The 16,920-nt window shown below is 28.1% G+C and overlaps 4 protein-coding genes across 10 annotated transcripts in view; 1 reads left to right on the forward strand and 3 right to left on the reverse strand.

The window, feature by feature from the left end:
* Positions 1-16,920, forward strand: part of LOC119602620 (calcium/calmodulin-dependent 3',5'-cyclic nucleotide phosphodiesterase 1) — a 94,753-nt gene that overhangs the window by 12,533 nt on the left and 65,300 nt on the right. The window lies entirely within an intron of this gene.
* On the reverse strand, positions 3,361-13,820 carry LOC119602621 (maltase 2-like). 5 transcript variants are annotated; one of them, XR_005231356.1, is made up of 9 exons: positions 13,486-13,820; positions 13,287-13,402; positions 8,838-8,988; positions 8,014-8,351; positions 7,669-7,956; positions 4,516-4,902; positions 4,109-4,455; positions 3,857-4,035; positions 3,391-3,659 (listed from the first exon to the last, which is right to left on the reverse strand). XR_005231356.1 is itself a non-coding variant. In XM_037954235.1 (8 exons), the coding sequence occupies exons 2-8, from the start codon at positions 8,980-8,982 to the stop codon at positions 3,584-3,586; spliced, it is 1,722 nt and encodes a 573-aa protein (XP_037810163.1). In that variant the 5' UTR covers positions 8,983-8,988; positions 9,402-9,526; the 3' UTR covers positions 3,361-3,583. The 5 variants fall into 5 exon arrangements, 4 of the variants coding, with proteins under 4 accessions (XP_037810163.1, XP_037810162.1, XP_037810164.1 ...); XM_037954235.1 differs by lacking the exons at positions 13,287-13,402; positions 13,486-13,820 and adding an exon at positions 9,402-9,526 and having other exon boundaries at positions 3,361-3,659; positions 3,857-3,997; XM_037954234.1 differs by lacking the exons at positions 13,287-13,402; positions 13,486-13,820 and adding an exon at positions 9,300-9,506 and having other exon boundaries at positions 3,361-3,659; positions 3,857-3,997.
* On the reverse strand, positions 13,676-15,156 carry LOC119602624. Its single transcript, XM_037954240.1, has one exon. The coding sequence runs from the start codon at positions 14,419-14,421 to the stop codon at positions 14,185-14,187; it is 237 nt and encodes a 78-aa protein (XP_037810168.1). The 5' UTR covers positions 14,422-15,156; the 3' UTR covers positions 13,676-14,184.
* On the reverse strand, positions 15,260-15,844 carry LOC119602627. The gene has a single exon (XM_037954242.1). The coding sequence runs from the start codon at positions 15,731-15,733 to the stop codon at positions 15,515-15,517; it is 219 nt and encodes a 72-aa protein (XP_037810170.1). The 5' UTR covers positions 15,734-15,844; the 3' UTR covers positions 15,260-15,514.

Below are 16,920 nucleotides of genomic sequence, written 5' to 3' on the forward strand. Positions count from 1 at the left end.
GGGACAAAATTATTGCCCTACCTATAGTGGGCGTGGCACCTCCCACGTAAAGAAAATCTTATATTAGAATAATATAACTATTAGAGCTAAAATCTTTTAATTTTGCACGGGTAGCATTAAAATCCATACTAACGTTTGGAAAAATTAATAAAATTGCAATTGTTGATTTTTTGACAAAAATGTAAAAATCTGCGAGTTTCATCTGGCTATTTGGTTAAAACCTTTTTTATTGTAATTTGGAATATTTATTGATTGTTTTTCAGCTTTCAGAACTAAAAAATTGTTTTCAGATTTTTTGTACAAGCCGTTATGTGTGACGTGACATGACGTGATGTGACAAAAATTTCCAATCCTGAAATTTGCAATATTATTGAAAATTAATTAGTCCATAGATTTATTTTGGACGGACATTGTTGAAAGTTTTTGGAATCAGAGAAATATTTCGACTATTTAATAACATTTTAGTTGAAAATAGCTCCCGTATAAGAATAATATAAGAATTAACATTAATTAACATAAAACTTTTAAAAATGCTTATATCACCATAAAATTCAACACAAATAATTTTGACATACACAAAAATCGTTCATCCAAATTTTTTTAAAAATTGGTCCATGATTAGGCATAGCTTCCATACAAAGCCCACATTTGATATACCCATAAACTTGGATATATAACTTAAATTTCGCCATCCTGATAATACAAACACACAAAAAACTTTCAAATGTACAACTACTGACCCTTCTGATGATAATACAATAATCGGTCATAACGCCCATATAAAGCCGATATCCTAAAATCACTTTTTTTCCATACATTTCTTACAAATATCATTTGTTGAATTTCTGTGCTTTTTCTTCCACTTATCAACTGAAAAATCATAACTATCACCTAATTGAATAAATTGCATAAATATCACATCTTTTTAAATAACAATATTTCACAATTCGAAGGTTGCACTTGAGAAAATTTATGTAATGTGACGTGACAGACTTTGAAATTCTATAAAAAATAACCCCGCTTAGAATTATTTTTTTTCTTTTAAATTTAAGTTATCGGGATAAATCCTGTTTCAACGTGACGAACGTGACATTTAAAAGTCTATGAAAGAAAACCGAAAATTTGCCTTTTAAGGATCTTTATCTTTTTATATTTGTATGTTTTAAGATAACTATTATTCCAACAAGTATTTTCCGATAAAAGTCCATTTAAATATTAGCCTTTAAAATAATAAAAACTATTAAAAGCAAATGCTACTAAAGGTGCAAAAATATGCCTGAAATATTATTGTAACTTTTAATTCCGATTTCTCATCATAGTTGTTAAGAAAAGCTTTGGGGTCTTTAATTTAATAAAATTTGAATCTTTTTCTATAATAATAGAAGTTGAAATTTTATTTTTGATGACTTTTAGTTTTTGAGCCACGGTGGACTTTTCGGTGGAAATGCCCATATGTACCCTGTATCATCACTGTGGGGGAGGGTATAAAAACTTTTGTGAAAAATTAAAGAAATCTAATTAACACAGAAATACCAAGAAGATGATAATCGGTTTTAATAAATTCCGCTATATACATATTTAAGTTTTTTTAATTTCTTGTCATAATTTAATTTCAAAGAAATGGTATCAAAATTGTTTTAATGTTTGCTTTAAGCCATAACACATTGTGCAAAATTTAATACGGGAGCACCTTATTAAATATGAAGCTACTGAATCTGATGTGTTAGACAAATTATAAATGTAAATATTCCAGAAATACTATTTAGACTTTCATATTGTCTTAAAATTAAAACTTTATATAATTCCCGTAAATGGAAGTTGCTAATTGTTTTAAATGTAAAGCAAGAAACTTGCATGTAAATTCCTCATGCAATTGTTTTTTTTAAATACTCGCACAAAACAAAAAATAAAATATATTGGCGGCCAAGGAAAGTTATACCCTAATGTTTATATTATACATATATTTTGTTTTGGCAACGAAAATTACCACAAAACATGCAATCAAAACGAGAACAAATCTAAAAAAAATGTTTTTTTGTTATTATATTCTTCAAAAATAAAACGCAATGGTAAAGGATTTGCAAATGAAGTGCAATGAAATACAACATAACAAAAGTATAAAAACCTCATGAGTTTTTAATTACTTTTTGAATACAGCAAAAAAGAAAAAATAACTTTATTTGCCAATAATAACAAATAGAAGAAAGAATAAGAACTGTTATTTGTACCCATGTTTCTTCTTATTTTGGAATAGTATGTAAGTCATTGTCGAAATCGCGAAAATTCGAGGATAATAGCACTTTACAGTTTTACTTACCTATTACTGGACATGGTTCATATTAATTTTTAATTAAATAAAAAATGCATTAAAAATTACTTTTTTATTATTATGATACAAATTTCCAACAATTTACTTCCTAAATCCGTTTAGAAACTTGAAATTTGTTTTTACTGGCTTTTAAATGCAAAGGTACGAAAACCCGTTTCTACCTGTATATCAAGATTTTGGAGGTGTTTTGAAAATTTCTACGAAAAGTATAAAAAAGAATAAACATTAAATATAATTTCCCACTTTTTATTCACCTATAACACTATGCAACAAATTTTGGGTCTTCGAAAACGGGAAATGAAAGTAGAAAATTAATAGACCTAATTCCCCAAAGGGTTTTAAAAAGTTAGCTCGTAAGAGTTATAAAAAGGATTAAAATTGAAATTGTATATATTCTAACACATTTATAGGATTTTAATCATTTTAGACTGTAATTAATGCCAATGTGACGTAGTTTAACAATATTTTATTAGAAATATTATGGTTTTAAAATGTCCTTGAGTCAAGGATATCTTAAAAACGGTATCATCAACAACATATAAAATATAAGAATTGGACCATAAGGGGATCCATAGAAAATCTAATTTTAGTAAACTAATCTATTTTACTTCTGTACAAATTTTAAAATTTCAAATTTTATTTTTTGATAAATCAAATAAAATTTGAAAATTTTTAGTAGTGTATCTACTAACAATTATTAAAATTGAAAGAAAATTAAAGCCCACAAAGTATAAACATTAATAAATTTAAATATCTTTGACCTTAAGTAGTCAAATATACACACATATAAAATGCAATAAATTGTTCACAAAATTGCAAAACTTTAAATGCCTATAAATTAAAAATTCTTGTTGCACTGTGTAATTTAAATATTTTCCGTGTGTACAATCCTCTCACATGCCAAGTAGATAAATGTTAGATAAAACTCCATAGGGAAATTAAATTAAAAAGGCTCTTACTCTTTTTTACATTACCACGAAATAACTACGAAACCCATGATAAAAAATTTTTATTTCAATTGAACAATTTAGTATTTTTTTAATATTTAAACTCGATAGAAATTCCATACACAACTAAACGTATTTATTTTGTTCGTATTTGTTCGATATTACTTATATATATTGGGTTTATTTTAACAACAATTATTTTAGTATTAAAAATATTTAATACATATTTTATACTTAGCAAGGGAACAAATATTTGTGCGGTTTAATCGTATGAGTCGGGAATTACTTTTTTAGTCGATTGTTTCGTTCATTCAATCATGCAAACAACAGCTTCCTGGGGTGCCATAATAAAATTTGTAACTTCTTTCGCAGCCATAACAATCCTATTTATTTGCCGAGAAAAAATAAAGATAAAACACAACAATACAAACGAAAACATAAAAACAGCAATAATAACAATAGTAATAAATTTAGCAAATTAATTTAATAAATCAATTGATTAACAAGGGAGGCAAAGGGAAAAGCGTTTAGCATATGAGATAAGAAATAAAGAAAAAGACTTTTCAGCACAAATACTTACCCTTTATCATAAATAGAATTTACTCCTGATATTAGCACTGTCAATTGTTTAATGTCATCTAGTACATCGTCCAAATTAACAACCTCTTCCTCAGATCCCACATTCATAATAGTTATAATAGATGTATGGCCTTTTAAAAATCTTTAAAGAGGAATTAATTTTAAAATAGAAGTCATCTTCTGAAAGACTCATAAAAAATTGTTAATGGTCTTTAATCCTTGCAATTGATTAAATATTTAAAAATTTTCTTACCTTATTACTGCAAAAACATTACGATTTATAACCTCCAAACGTGTACGTCCATGTTGTAATACCTCCAATTTCCGCATTTGCACCAAATCCTTATAAATCTTATAATGACTCTTTTCTGCGGCTTTTTGTAATTCCAAATTTAGTTCTTCATAATTTGGGTTAACCGGCAACCAAGTTTTGTCGGCATTTGAAAAGCCGGCATTTTTATCTGCACTCCATTGGAAAGGTGTACGTTCTGGATCACGTGAGACCAGTTTATAATTATCTGGTCCAGCGTTACGTGCCGGCGGATCGACGGTATCCAACCAACTAATATCACGAAAATCTTCCATGCCAATTTCCTCCCCCTTTGATAATAATTAATTTGAATTACATATTTTTTACTGTAAATGAAACTAAATACCCACATTATATGTAACCGCCACACCTGGTAGTGTCATAATCAGCATATTAATGGCGTCAACAATATTTTTACTAAATCTGGAAGCTATGCGTGGATTATCATGGTTACCCATAACCCAATTGGCTGTATGATTTTTCGGCATATATGTCAACCATTTCTGTATGTTAAATACAAAATCTCTGGCATCTGATTTATCATTAAGATCTGTTAGCAACAAAAAGTTAAAGGGAAATTGAGGTCCTTTGGCACCTTCTCTATTCTCATAATAGTCCATTAAAAATTTCAATTCCGCATAGGCCTCAGTCATCATAATGCGAGCGGGGCCACCATGAGTTTGAGAGTAATCATCCAATAAAGCACGCCAGTGATATAACATATCATATACTTCGGGCTTAAAAAATAAATATGTAACTGTGTTTTATTTGCCTACGTCTATGTCTTTTTTATACCCACGTGTGTGTTTTTTAATTTAAAGTGAATTTCGAAAGGTGGCCATAAAGTTTACGATATTTATACTGAATTGTATTATATCGATAACAAAGATACCTCTGCACTGTGGATCCAAATATCTAGGTGGACAAAATTAAAAATCGGTATCTTCTGAATGTGGATAAATAAAGTTTTTTTCGGTTGCTAACAAAATGCTCTCCTCCAATACAAAAGAGTTTTTCAAATGGACGTTTCTTTTTCACAAGAGAAGTGCGAGAAATTCAACAAATGTGGGATAATATTTTCGTTTAAACATTCTTAATATATGAATCCTTAACTAAATTAAATGTACATACATTAATTATTTCACCATATAACTAGAAACCCAGACTTCAAAATTTATATAAACATAAGATAAGACTTTTCTTAATGCAAATTTTATATTCAATGTCCTGTTTTAGTCCTTTAAACTTGGGTCTCAAATATATTATTTTTTGTACAATATTATATAGCTTGCCAAAAAAGACCGTCGAAGCCCGTATATAGATTAAATGTATCGTTTAAAGGAACTTCCAGTGAATATCTCTGCAGTAAAATTATATCCGCCAAAACCCGGCGAAATTGTATTTTTTTGCTTTTAATAAAATGTAATTTAGGGAAATGTATTAATAAATCCTATCAAATATAACAAGAAAAATATACATGGTAGGCAATTTTAAACTCCATAGTTAGTTTCAGAGACACCAAATCCTCATAAAAAACGAAGAAAACTTTGTTAAAAATCATATTTTTTAATTTTATAGTTTCATATACTACTGTAACTTCCAAAATAGCAAATACAAATCTTTTTAAACATTTTCTTTGGATTCAGAGGGATCAATCTAAAAAAAGAGCCTTTAATCATTTGTCCACTAAGATTTTGATTTGGAACCACAGTGCTCAAGGTGAGTTTCGAAAAGAAGTTGAATGCGACTAGGGTCAAATATGGACCGATCCTCATAAAATTTGGGCGTGGGATTTTTATTCATATAAAACTTGTTTGTGCCAAATTTAATCATAATACTAGTGATTAGAAGTGAGTTACGGACGTTTAAGTATTTTTCTGAAATTAAACTTTGAATGGAACTAGGGTTAAATAAGGTCCAATCATTCGGCATAATGGTTTAGGCTGACTATATATATTTTAGATTTTTGAAGGGGTAGTATAATAATTAACAGAATTATGAGCTAAAAAGTGATATTGCGGATCTGTTTTTATGGCGGCGAGGCGTAAAAATAGACCGATTTTAAAATTTTTAACAGTTTTCGTCTTTGGTGCTACAAAAGATCATAAACCAAACTTTGTTGAATTATCCTCAAAAATGCAAAAGTTATTATAAGGTTTTTATTTTTTCAGTCGTGGTTTACCTTTTCATGGAATTGCCCATATGATACCCTACACCATGAGTATGTTTTAAAAAATATTTTTTATGGAAAGAAAATACTTTTTCAATTTTAACTTAATTTAACCGTTATCGCTAAGCTATGGTTACCTCTAAAATACCTTTTCAGCACTACTACCGTTACTGCTAAAATACCGATACTGAAATAAGCCAAAAACCCATATCGTTAAAATATCAATACCGATATAAGTCAAAATACCGATACAGCAAAAAGTTACATTACAAAGATGCAGTTTGATCAGAATTACAAGTGATGACGAAGTAAAGACATAAAGACATTTTGTGTAAATGTAAATCATTCTGCGAAATTCATTTAAATGCAGAAAGAATAAATAAAGATATCGAAATAAAATTTTACAGAAATATGTTCTGTGTACATATAAATCACTTTGCCAAATTGTTTCCGGATCGGTCCATAATTGGTCATATGTCCCACTTCCGAAAATCACCTAAAAACACAATATGTCATTGAAAAATTAAGATATGTATCAAAAAATATTCCACATGAATTAGTGTTTTGTATATACCTATGAAAAATAGTTTTGGATAACATCATATGATGTTACCCAAAATATTCTGGGTTTAATGTTGTCCATTCGTGAGCTGGACAGTTTTCAAGAAAATATCCTAAAGGGGACATGTTTACATGTCCAATTTAAAATTTCACCCATCTTCAACATACTTTTTTGTTCTCAAAATATTTTAAGTCTAGATAGCCTTTCATGAGCTGAACCGGTTACAAAAATGTCCCTTTTTAGTAATTTTTATTATTTTTGTTTAACAAAATATACAATATGTGGTATCATTTGAAAGGCTTTTGGCCGCCGCGTCTATTATTATTATTACATCATTGGACGCAGCCTTTAAAACATACATATTAAATATAGTGTTTCAAAACAGAACTAAAATTTAAAAAAAAAAAAGTAATTTAAATATACATTTTTTAAATTTGGTCCAGCTCACGAACGGTCACCGCTCAAAATATTTTGGGAATCATCATTTAACAACGCAAACTAAATTTTGAGATGATTAACAAAAACATGATTTTGCTTTCCATACATAGTGAGTCTATCTAATATACATATGTATATAAATCAACATGCCAAATTGTTTCCGGATCAGTCCATAATTGAATCAGTCCAACATATGAAAATCAGTTAATTCCACTTATTTCATTAATATATCAGTATATATGGCCCATTTTCATTTAGCTACATATCTAAAATTCTGCCGCAAATGCCTTATTTGTCTGATGCGTTTCTATAAAAATATATTAAAATATTTACCAAATCTTTGGTGTGGATGTGTTGAGTATATTCATATGAATTTGGATCTTCTGTTTTGCCACTTATAGGTTCATCTACCAAGTCGGGGTGTTCAAATAAATGATTCACAGCATCTACACGAAAACCACTAACTCCTTTATCAAGCCAAAATAGTATAACCTCATCCATAGCTTTTACCACCTTAGGATTACGGTAGTTTAAATCTGGTTGTTCTTTAGTAAATTGATGATAATAGTATTGCTTTCTTTCGGTATGCCAAGTCCAAGCTGAACCATAGAATACTGATTGCTGATCAAATAAAATTATATCAATATAAATGTTTTCGCTTTATTAAATATTATTTACCCAATTATTTGGTGGCTCGTGTTCTCCATCATCGTTTATCTTACCATCTGACCAAACATAGAAATCTTCATAACCTTCTTCTCTAGCTGCTGATTTTATAAACCATTCACTCTGATCGGAAGAATGATTGGGTACAAAGTCCAAAATAATTTTAATATCCAAATTATTCGCTTTTAATATAAGTTCTTCGAAGTCCTCCATGGTTCCGTATTCGTTGTGTATGTCCTTAAAATTAGAAATATCATAGCCAAAATCGACCATGGGTGATTGAAAGATGGGACTTAACCATGTAGCCGTAATACCAGTTTCAGCAAGGTACGGTAATTTCTGGATTACGCCTAAATTAATAAGTAAATATGTATTTTATACGTTCTTCTGTGTGTATGTACCCTGCAAAAATTGAGACTACTCCGTATAAGCGTGTAATGAATACTCCTCAACGGACTAGGACTCGCCCAAAACTAATCTAAATATATATTAAAAAAATACTTCATTTTATATTGAGGTGTCCTAGGTTAGAAACACGTTATCCTTCCATGTCTGTCTGTCCATAATTTCAGATAGTCACATTTCATAATTATGAATACGAGACCAATGACTTTTATTCGAAATTTTCCATTTTTTTTTAATCAGTTAATCCGATTTAAGGTTTTTACTTAATCGGTTAGCAATCAAATTTCAAATTGTTCGAATAATCATTATTTGGTATTATGCAATTTCATATCATTCGAACAATTATTAAACGAAAAAACGAATAGCTGTTAGTCGATTAAATACTTTAATGAACACCCTCAGTACTAGTAAAAACCTCCTAAAAAAATTACCTTGTAGATCCCCTATACCATCATCATCACTGTCCTTAAATGAACGTGGATAAATTTGATAAAATACCGCATGTTTCCACCAATCATTGTCCACCTCGATAATTTTACTTGAGTCTGCATCAGATTCAGCTTTAGTCATAGTCATCGGTCTCTGGAACATTAAGATGAAGAATAAAGCATAAAATTCAAGCATATTTTCTAAATTTGTAGCAAATATGTATGTATATTGATTTGTTTTTGCAAAATTAAGTTTGTTGCTTTTGTTATTTTTAAAGAGTATAGATTAAAATTTTTGTTTCATTGAAATATTTTATATATTTTTGTTGTTTTTTTAACTCATTAAATACTCTTGGCTGAGCACTAACTGAAACTTTTAGTGAAATATATTCATGCTTAAATATAAACTAATAAAAAATTTATTTAGACAAACTGCATCAATTATTTTATTGTGACAATTATTACATTCTCAACAAATAAAGAAACGTTTTTCGTGTTATTTTCAATAATTTTGTTGTTTTTATGTAAAATCGTATATTTTTAATTTTATTTTATTAGATTTCTCACTAATGTTTAATCAAAACAAACAATTAAATCTCTTTTAATTGCTCAGCACACAAAGAGATCTCACACGATAATCCACTAAAATTTTAGACATGCTACTGATTGAACACACAAAATTTCAGCTAAAAATATAAACGCGCAGTAACATCATGATTACAATTAGAACCGAGGGCGACGAATTATAATTAAACTACTGTCAATGGACTAAATTTTTTGACCTTTATAAGAAAAAATTAACGCAAAATGATGTTTCTGTTTAAAAGTAAAGTTATTCTTTAAAGATTTTCGCTTTTTTTATATTTATTTTATTTAATAGCTTCCGTTAATATTAAACCTAGCGAGAACTGCGCAATGTGTGAAATAAATGAATATTGAGAGGATTGCCAGAGAGCGAGACAAAACATAATAGATTAGATGATATAATTTATATCCCAACCACTAGATTTTTTTTGCTCTCCATGCAAAATATATGAAAACTCATTGTCGAAGCATTTGTGGTTCCAATTGTAATAAATGTGAAAACTGCATAAAACCAAGAGCAAAACGATGCCAGATGGTTATAAAAAGCTCTACTAAATAGTTAAAGAAAAACACAAAGATAATTGAAAAAACAATTCTTAGATTACACTTGGAATTTAATAGTGCCCTAAAGTATGCTTTAAGAAAACCTTATTTTGGTAATGTAGTAGAAGCGAAAAAATATATGTATATACGTACATATTTAAAAAATGCTTAATTGTAGGCAACATGATAAAAGCAGTGCTGCCAAACCTAAAGAAAATTTCCTTTTTGTAGAGCTTTTTATTTTTTGTGAATTTGTAGATTTTTAGATTTTGGAAAAATTAACATCCATTCTCCATATTTAAGAGATCTTCGAATTTTGTATGAATAACTTTAACATCTATTTGAACAATTGGAAGAAAAATGGGCAGACTTTTATTAGGGAGTCTTGGCACCTCCCTTATGAATTGAGTACTCAAATCCAGATCCTTAACTAACTTTACGATTAGGTAAAATAAAAATCTGTAATCAACTTAATTTATTATCAAAAATCGTTTTTCATCAGCGTAAAATCGGTTATAGATCCGTATATAATACTCCCATCACTTATATTTTCCACCGGCTGTATATCCTCAAAAAATAACTTTTATAAAACAGAATCCGATGTAGTTTATTACTATCGAGAAAGTAGCATTTTTTTATCAAAATTATATTGTTGTAGATCCGTATAAATAAGTTTCCCACGATCGAGAAAACTATAAGCTATTTTTGATCTTGAATGAATGTCTACAATGCCACATTTGTATGCAGAATAAAAACTACTGAACAAAAACCGCTCCTAAAATAGGGTAAATAATATATTACATATTCATAAATTCGAATTTTAAATCGGCTTTGGTCCTTATATAACACTTAAATTTATATAGAAAATCATTCATATCTCCCCTTTAAAATTTCTACTTATATAACTCTTTAAAAATGTATTTTAAATAACTCAATTTGAGAAAACAATAAAGATCCGTAATCACTCATATTTTCCATACAAATCGAGTTTTATATCAAAAATATAAAATTTAAATTTATTGTTAAATCGAGATACTCTGTGATCAGTTAAATCAACCATCAAAAAATTATCTAGATATAAATTCGGTTGCCATTTTTAAATGCAGCTCAAATCTAAAAAAAAAACCATGAAGAGATGTATTTGAGTACTCATTAGAGTGTCCCGAAAGACAGCACTTTTAGAAATCTTATATAGGTAGACCTCTCAAACTATGCATATAAAGCATTGTTCACATTAAATTTGGATAAATTCATCTTTCGATATCTTTTTATACATTTAGAGAATTATCTACCAAAAATTCTACACAGCTTTTTCTGTATGTAGCGCCGTATTTATTCCAAGCTTTTCAAATTAAATAATGATTTTGAATAATTCCAGCACACATTTTCCATTAACAAATTCCGAAATTTTTTTAATTAGAGGAAGATGTGGATATTTTAATTAGTAAAATTATTTTGGTATCTTTTTATACCCTACACTACTTTAGTGGGGAGGTAGGGATGCCAAACTGCACTGGTTTTTACAAATCCCGGGATTCGGGATTTTGAAAATTGTAATCCCGGGATTTTACGGGAATTTCGGGATTACATAAATTTAATTATTTTATACATGAAAATCTTAAATCTTCATGTTTGTGAAGAAAATTGTTTAATCTTGTGGAAATTAATCGACAGAAGATAAATTTAAATTAAAGCAATCCAATTAATTCCATTTTCTTAAATAAAAGCTTTTAGAATATCATAATTTCAGAAATTTTTTGAAGTTTTAAATTTTAAAAATATGTCTTTTCGCGTACTTTGCTGTAAGAAATATCCAGTAACTTTATGATAGAGAGTAATTTTTAATTTACTCTCAATCAAAAAAATATCCAAAAAAGTACGCGAAAGCCAATTTTTTAAAAAAATGTGCAAGTTTTTGTTTATAAACAAAATCTCAATCGCTAACAAAACACTAAAAAATAAATAATTGAAACTTTGATTTTTCCTATAAATAAATAGATATTTAAAGTTAACAAAACATGCAGTATCATTATAAATATATTATTGTTTTAAAACTTTATGATACAAACATATTATTAAAATAAAAATTTACACAAAATCGATAAGAGAAAGACAAACTAAATTGTTTTAAATACGCTAGATTTGCAATATTTGTAATGATTTTCCACAACAAATAAACTCTTTTAAAAACTAGTTTATGATAAATAAAATTAAAATAAATCTACAAATAATTTTTTTAACATTCGTGTGTAATTAATTTGTATATTTCTTTAAAAAAATTAAAATTTACCAAATTTTCGATTTCTTTGGTTTGTTTACATATTCATAAATCAAACATATGTTGTGAATATAAGTTTGATATTTTTTACTGGGGAAAAAATACCTAGTAAAATCAAAAATTCTCTATCAACGAACTGTAATTTTTATCGCTCTCTTACTCTCTCGTTGAAAGTTTTCAAAAGTACGCGAACGGAATCCAATAACAATTGTTGCAAATTGTTACAAATTATCGAGTACGCGAACAGACCTAATATTTATTGCGACATCAGCTGTTCAAGTGTTGAGACATGATAGAAGAGGGAAATCATAACTTAGTTGTATAACAAATGTACAATCAGTGTTGGCTAACATGATTTGACAAAGATAACCTAAAAATTATTGCAGTGTACTAAAAAAATCGATTTAGCTGGACAAATTAAATTTTAGCTTGAAACTGGACAAGCATCAAAAAAGCTGGACAATCCAGCCAAGTCCAGCCAGGCTGGCAACCCTAAATGTAGACCACACAACTTTGTCAACATTGCAACAATTCGTTGTCGCAATCTAAACTTTATGCACATCAGTTGTCTAAATGTTAACAAACGTGGAAAGCTCACTATTTACAACGCATTTTGAGCTAACCACTTTTTTTAACTTTAGACAACGGATGTGCCGCGGATGTTCCGCTCATAAAATTGCAACGAATATTTTTAATACAAAATTAAACAAATAAAAACAATTTTATAAAAGTCTCACATTCCAAATGAAAATATCAAATGCACACAGAAAACAATACAATTTTAATCAAGTAATAAAACATTTTTGTTAACGCTCTATCCAATTTTCCAAATATCACTGGTCTGCACTCAAATCTTCCTTTAAAAAACTGTGTTAGAACATAAGATATTGCCACACTCAATCTGCGCCTGCTTTCGATTTCTTCCTATCACGTCACAATTTTGGGTAAATCACTATTTTGCTTAACCCTTATGGGACCGAACTCAAATATCAAACATTATTTCAAATAAAACTTTTTTAATAAACTTCTAATAGTATTGTACTTACAATATTTGAAAGTATAAGACTACAAATTTTTAAGGTAGCTCCATTTGAGAGTTATAAGCGTTTAAGCAACAACAGTTTATCAATATGATAAATCCATTATTAAATATTATTGTTATCTGTAAACAAATTATTTGTTCTATATTACAAACTTTGTTGAATGTTAACAATTTTCAGTAACAAAAATAAATTTTATATTTACAAAATTGGTTGTTAGTTCCTTTTTAATTAAAAACTTGATTGTATTGACGATTTTTTTTTTTTAATATGACAATTGATTTGTTGTAATTTTTATCTGTGTAAGTAGTGCCTACACATGCATATTCAGCACACTACCATTTCGTAAATACATAAATATTTTATATCTCATCATCGTGTAAAAATATGACACATTTTTTAACGTTGTTCTATAACTTTTGTTTTGTTCAACCGATCTTTATTATTTCAATAATCTTCTGATGAGAAAAAAAGAAAATATTTTGATTTATATTATTTAGACGTAAAAAATATAGTAAAAATAGTTGAAACTGTTAATCCATACTAATTAGCAGAATATATTTGCAACGCAATTGTGTCAGTTTTTAGCTTTTTGTTTTTCATATGTACATTTTCCTTAAATCTATTTACATCATAAAAATGAATACATTAAACAAAAAGAAGCAGAGGTTATCAGATCTACAAATATACACTAATTAAAATGACTAAATCAAGTTGGAGAGTGAATAATATTTATTTGAATTTGTAAAGAAATGTAGGAATTACATTAATAAATGTGCAATTAAAAGCTGAGATTAAAGCCAGTTTTAATTAAGATTTATAACTGCCGTATGACTCTTTCACTTTTAATTAAAAAATATAAATTAAAGCTTTTTATTTGAAAATCAAACTATGTACATATTATTTAAAAATTTTGTCGTTTTTCTCTGGGGCAAGCTCCTTCATTAGCCATTTCCAATGGACGACGTAGTTTTTTGTAAAATTGTTGGGATTTCTCAAACTCATAACGATTTATGTACGTGATGCCATTCGAGCCACAAATCTTCTCTTTTTTCTCCTTGCGATCAAATAGACCAGCATTTGAAACAGTTATACAGCAGGCCAAAAACAAAATGGCAAAGAAAATAAACAAATATTTCATATTTTTTTTTTTTTTTTTCTTGACAAAAACAAAAATTTAACAAAATTTTAAAATTTAAAAGCGATTATAATAAATTTCTTATATTTCACTTCAATGAAACTCGCTAAAATAATTTGTATGCAGTTAAAGTTGCTGCTTTTCTAGTACAGTGGAATTTTTCTAGTTACTTTTTTATTTATTTTTATATTTATGATGAGTTCTGAGTAATTTGTTTATTTTATTTTCTTATTTTTATTAAAAAATATATTTAAATGTACTTTTTATCTTTAACAAATATTTATTCACAACAAATTTGCTTTGTAGAAATGACGTAGTTGATGCTGTTATTAAAATCCAGTTAAATTTCCGTATGCTACTAAGAGTGTGCTTTAAATTAGACTTAAATTTTAATTGTGAAATATCCAATTATAACTGACTGTATCTTATAATATAGCTGCTCATTTTACTCACGTTTGCTTTGATATTTGAAATGCAAAAAGTAAAAGTGAAAGCGACATTAACTCATTATACCCTACAACACTACATTGGAGTTAAAACCGATATTTGTAGCACTAATAATTAATCCCACCTTAGCGTTATAGTATTCCAATTTACTGAAACATTTTGAATAGGAATATAAAGAAGTGACATGTTCACAATTACTGATATCTATTATCATATCTGCAAATTAATAGGCTAATCAAAATTTAGGCTCGCTTTGTTCATAATTATAAATTAATTAAGTTTGCAAAATATCCGAACTTGTACTTACTTAACTTTTTACAGATGAGTGATCAGAAAACACAATTTACCTTGAATGCCAAATAAAGATGCAAATTTAATTAATAAAAAACACCAATTGAATAATTAATTTGATTTTATTAGTAGCACAAATCACACAATTTTTTCGATTAACGAACGATTATTGAAAATAATATTTAAATATGCTTTAAATTAAAGCTGTCTTCTAACTCATTTTAAAAATATCTGCGATTAAAAATAAATTGATACTTAAACACAATGAATATTTTCTTCATTATTATGATAATTATTATAATTAGCTTTTATTTTTTTTTCATTAATAAAGCCATCCATTATGGTCCGACTCCGACCTTTAACAAGATCCCACATTTCGTATATTCAAAGTGCGTCCCAATTTTTTGTATTCCCTTTGAGTGCATTCAAATTCACATCGATTTTTGTAGGTGACACCATTCGAACCACAAATCATTTCCTTGTTCGACAAATCGCAGGGGCAAAATGCTGCTTCATTGATGCTCACAAAGGCAGAAAGGGTAAGAAAAATACCCAAGATTAAAGCAAAAATTTTCATTGTGATTGTATAATGTTTTACTTAAATTTTTCTAATTCTAAAATATAAACAGACAAAAATAAGTGAGACAAGTTCGTTTGTCTATTTAAGACTGAAATTTATATTATCAACTTCGCACTTGAATAGCTCGAGAGTAGGAATATTTTTATTTTATTTTAACACACTTTTCTCTTTCTCATTCTCCGTTTTGTTTTTATTTTCATGTTTAATATTGATTTAAAGTGTTGTTCTTCTAATATCCGAAAAAAAATTTACACAAAGTTAAGTAAACAAACACAAATAAGTAATTACATTCATAAACTATATTCATAAACGCTTTATAAAGTTGTTGACTGTTTATTGTAGGAATTTTGTATTGAAAATGTGCGTAATAAACGATTGATATCTTAATTGAACGGGGGTAAATGTTTAATTTATTGTGTTTTTTTAAAGCAAGGAGAGATGCATTTTGTTAGAGTACTACAATTTCGGAAGTTTAATATACCCTTCGTCATTCCATTTGTAAATTCCTCAATAGAATTTTCTAAACTTATAATCTATTAATCAACGTCCGTCTGTACGTCTGTTTGTTGAAATCAATTATCTAAAGACCCCAGATATCATCGGGATCCAAATCTTCAACAATAACGTTAATAAAAAACGGAGATATAAACAAAAATCCGAGACAACCTCTAAAAATTTCATCAAAAAAATAAATTTTTTGCATGCTTTGATAAAAAAGCAACAATAACACTGCTTATTGGAAAAAACATTTGCTTGGATGTGTGTTGTTTTTATAGCTTTGCGTATTTTGTTTTTATACCCTACAACACTATAGTGGGGAGCGTATTATGCGTTTGTGCTGATGGTTGTAACACCCAGAATTACTTTCTGAGTCGATTTAGCTATGAAAAAAAAAAATTGTTAAAAAAAAAATTGTTAAATATGCACAATTCGCTTAAAAAATGTCGCGATGATATTCAGGAAAAATACATTTTATGTAAACGTAGATTCATCCACCAAATTGTATGGAGATCGGTCCACATTTTCCCCCAGTCCCGATATAAAGTTTCTTTCATTAAATTAGGTTTTAATCAATAAATTGCTTAAATATATCGGAGGCATTTAACTTTAATGCTTTATAATGAAAAAATAAACCGCATTTTATTCTCTTAAGTGGTGTAGGTTTTTATATGGTCGGCCATGCC

This window comes from Lucilia sericata, unplaced genomic scaffold (genome assembly GCF_015586225.1).
Source record: "Lucilia sericata isolate MDLA Ls3-8-SP2 unplaced genomic scaffold, ASM1558622v1 Contig000245F_arrow, whole genome shotgun sequence".
Taxonomy (NCBI): Eukaryota; Metazoa; Arthropoda; class Insecta; order Diptera; family Calliphoridae; genus Lucilia; species Lucilia sericata.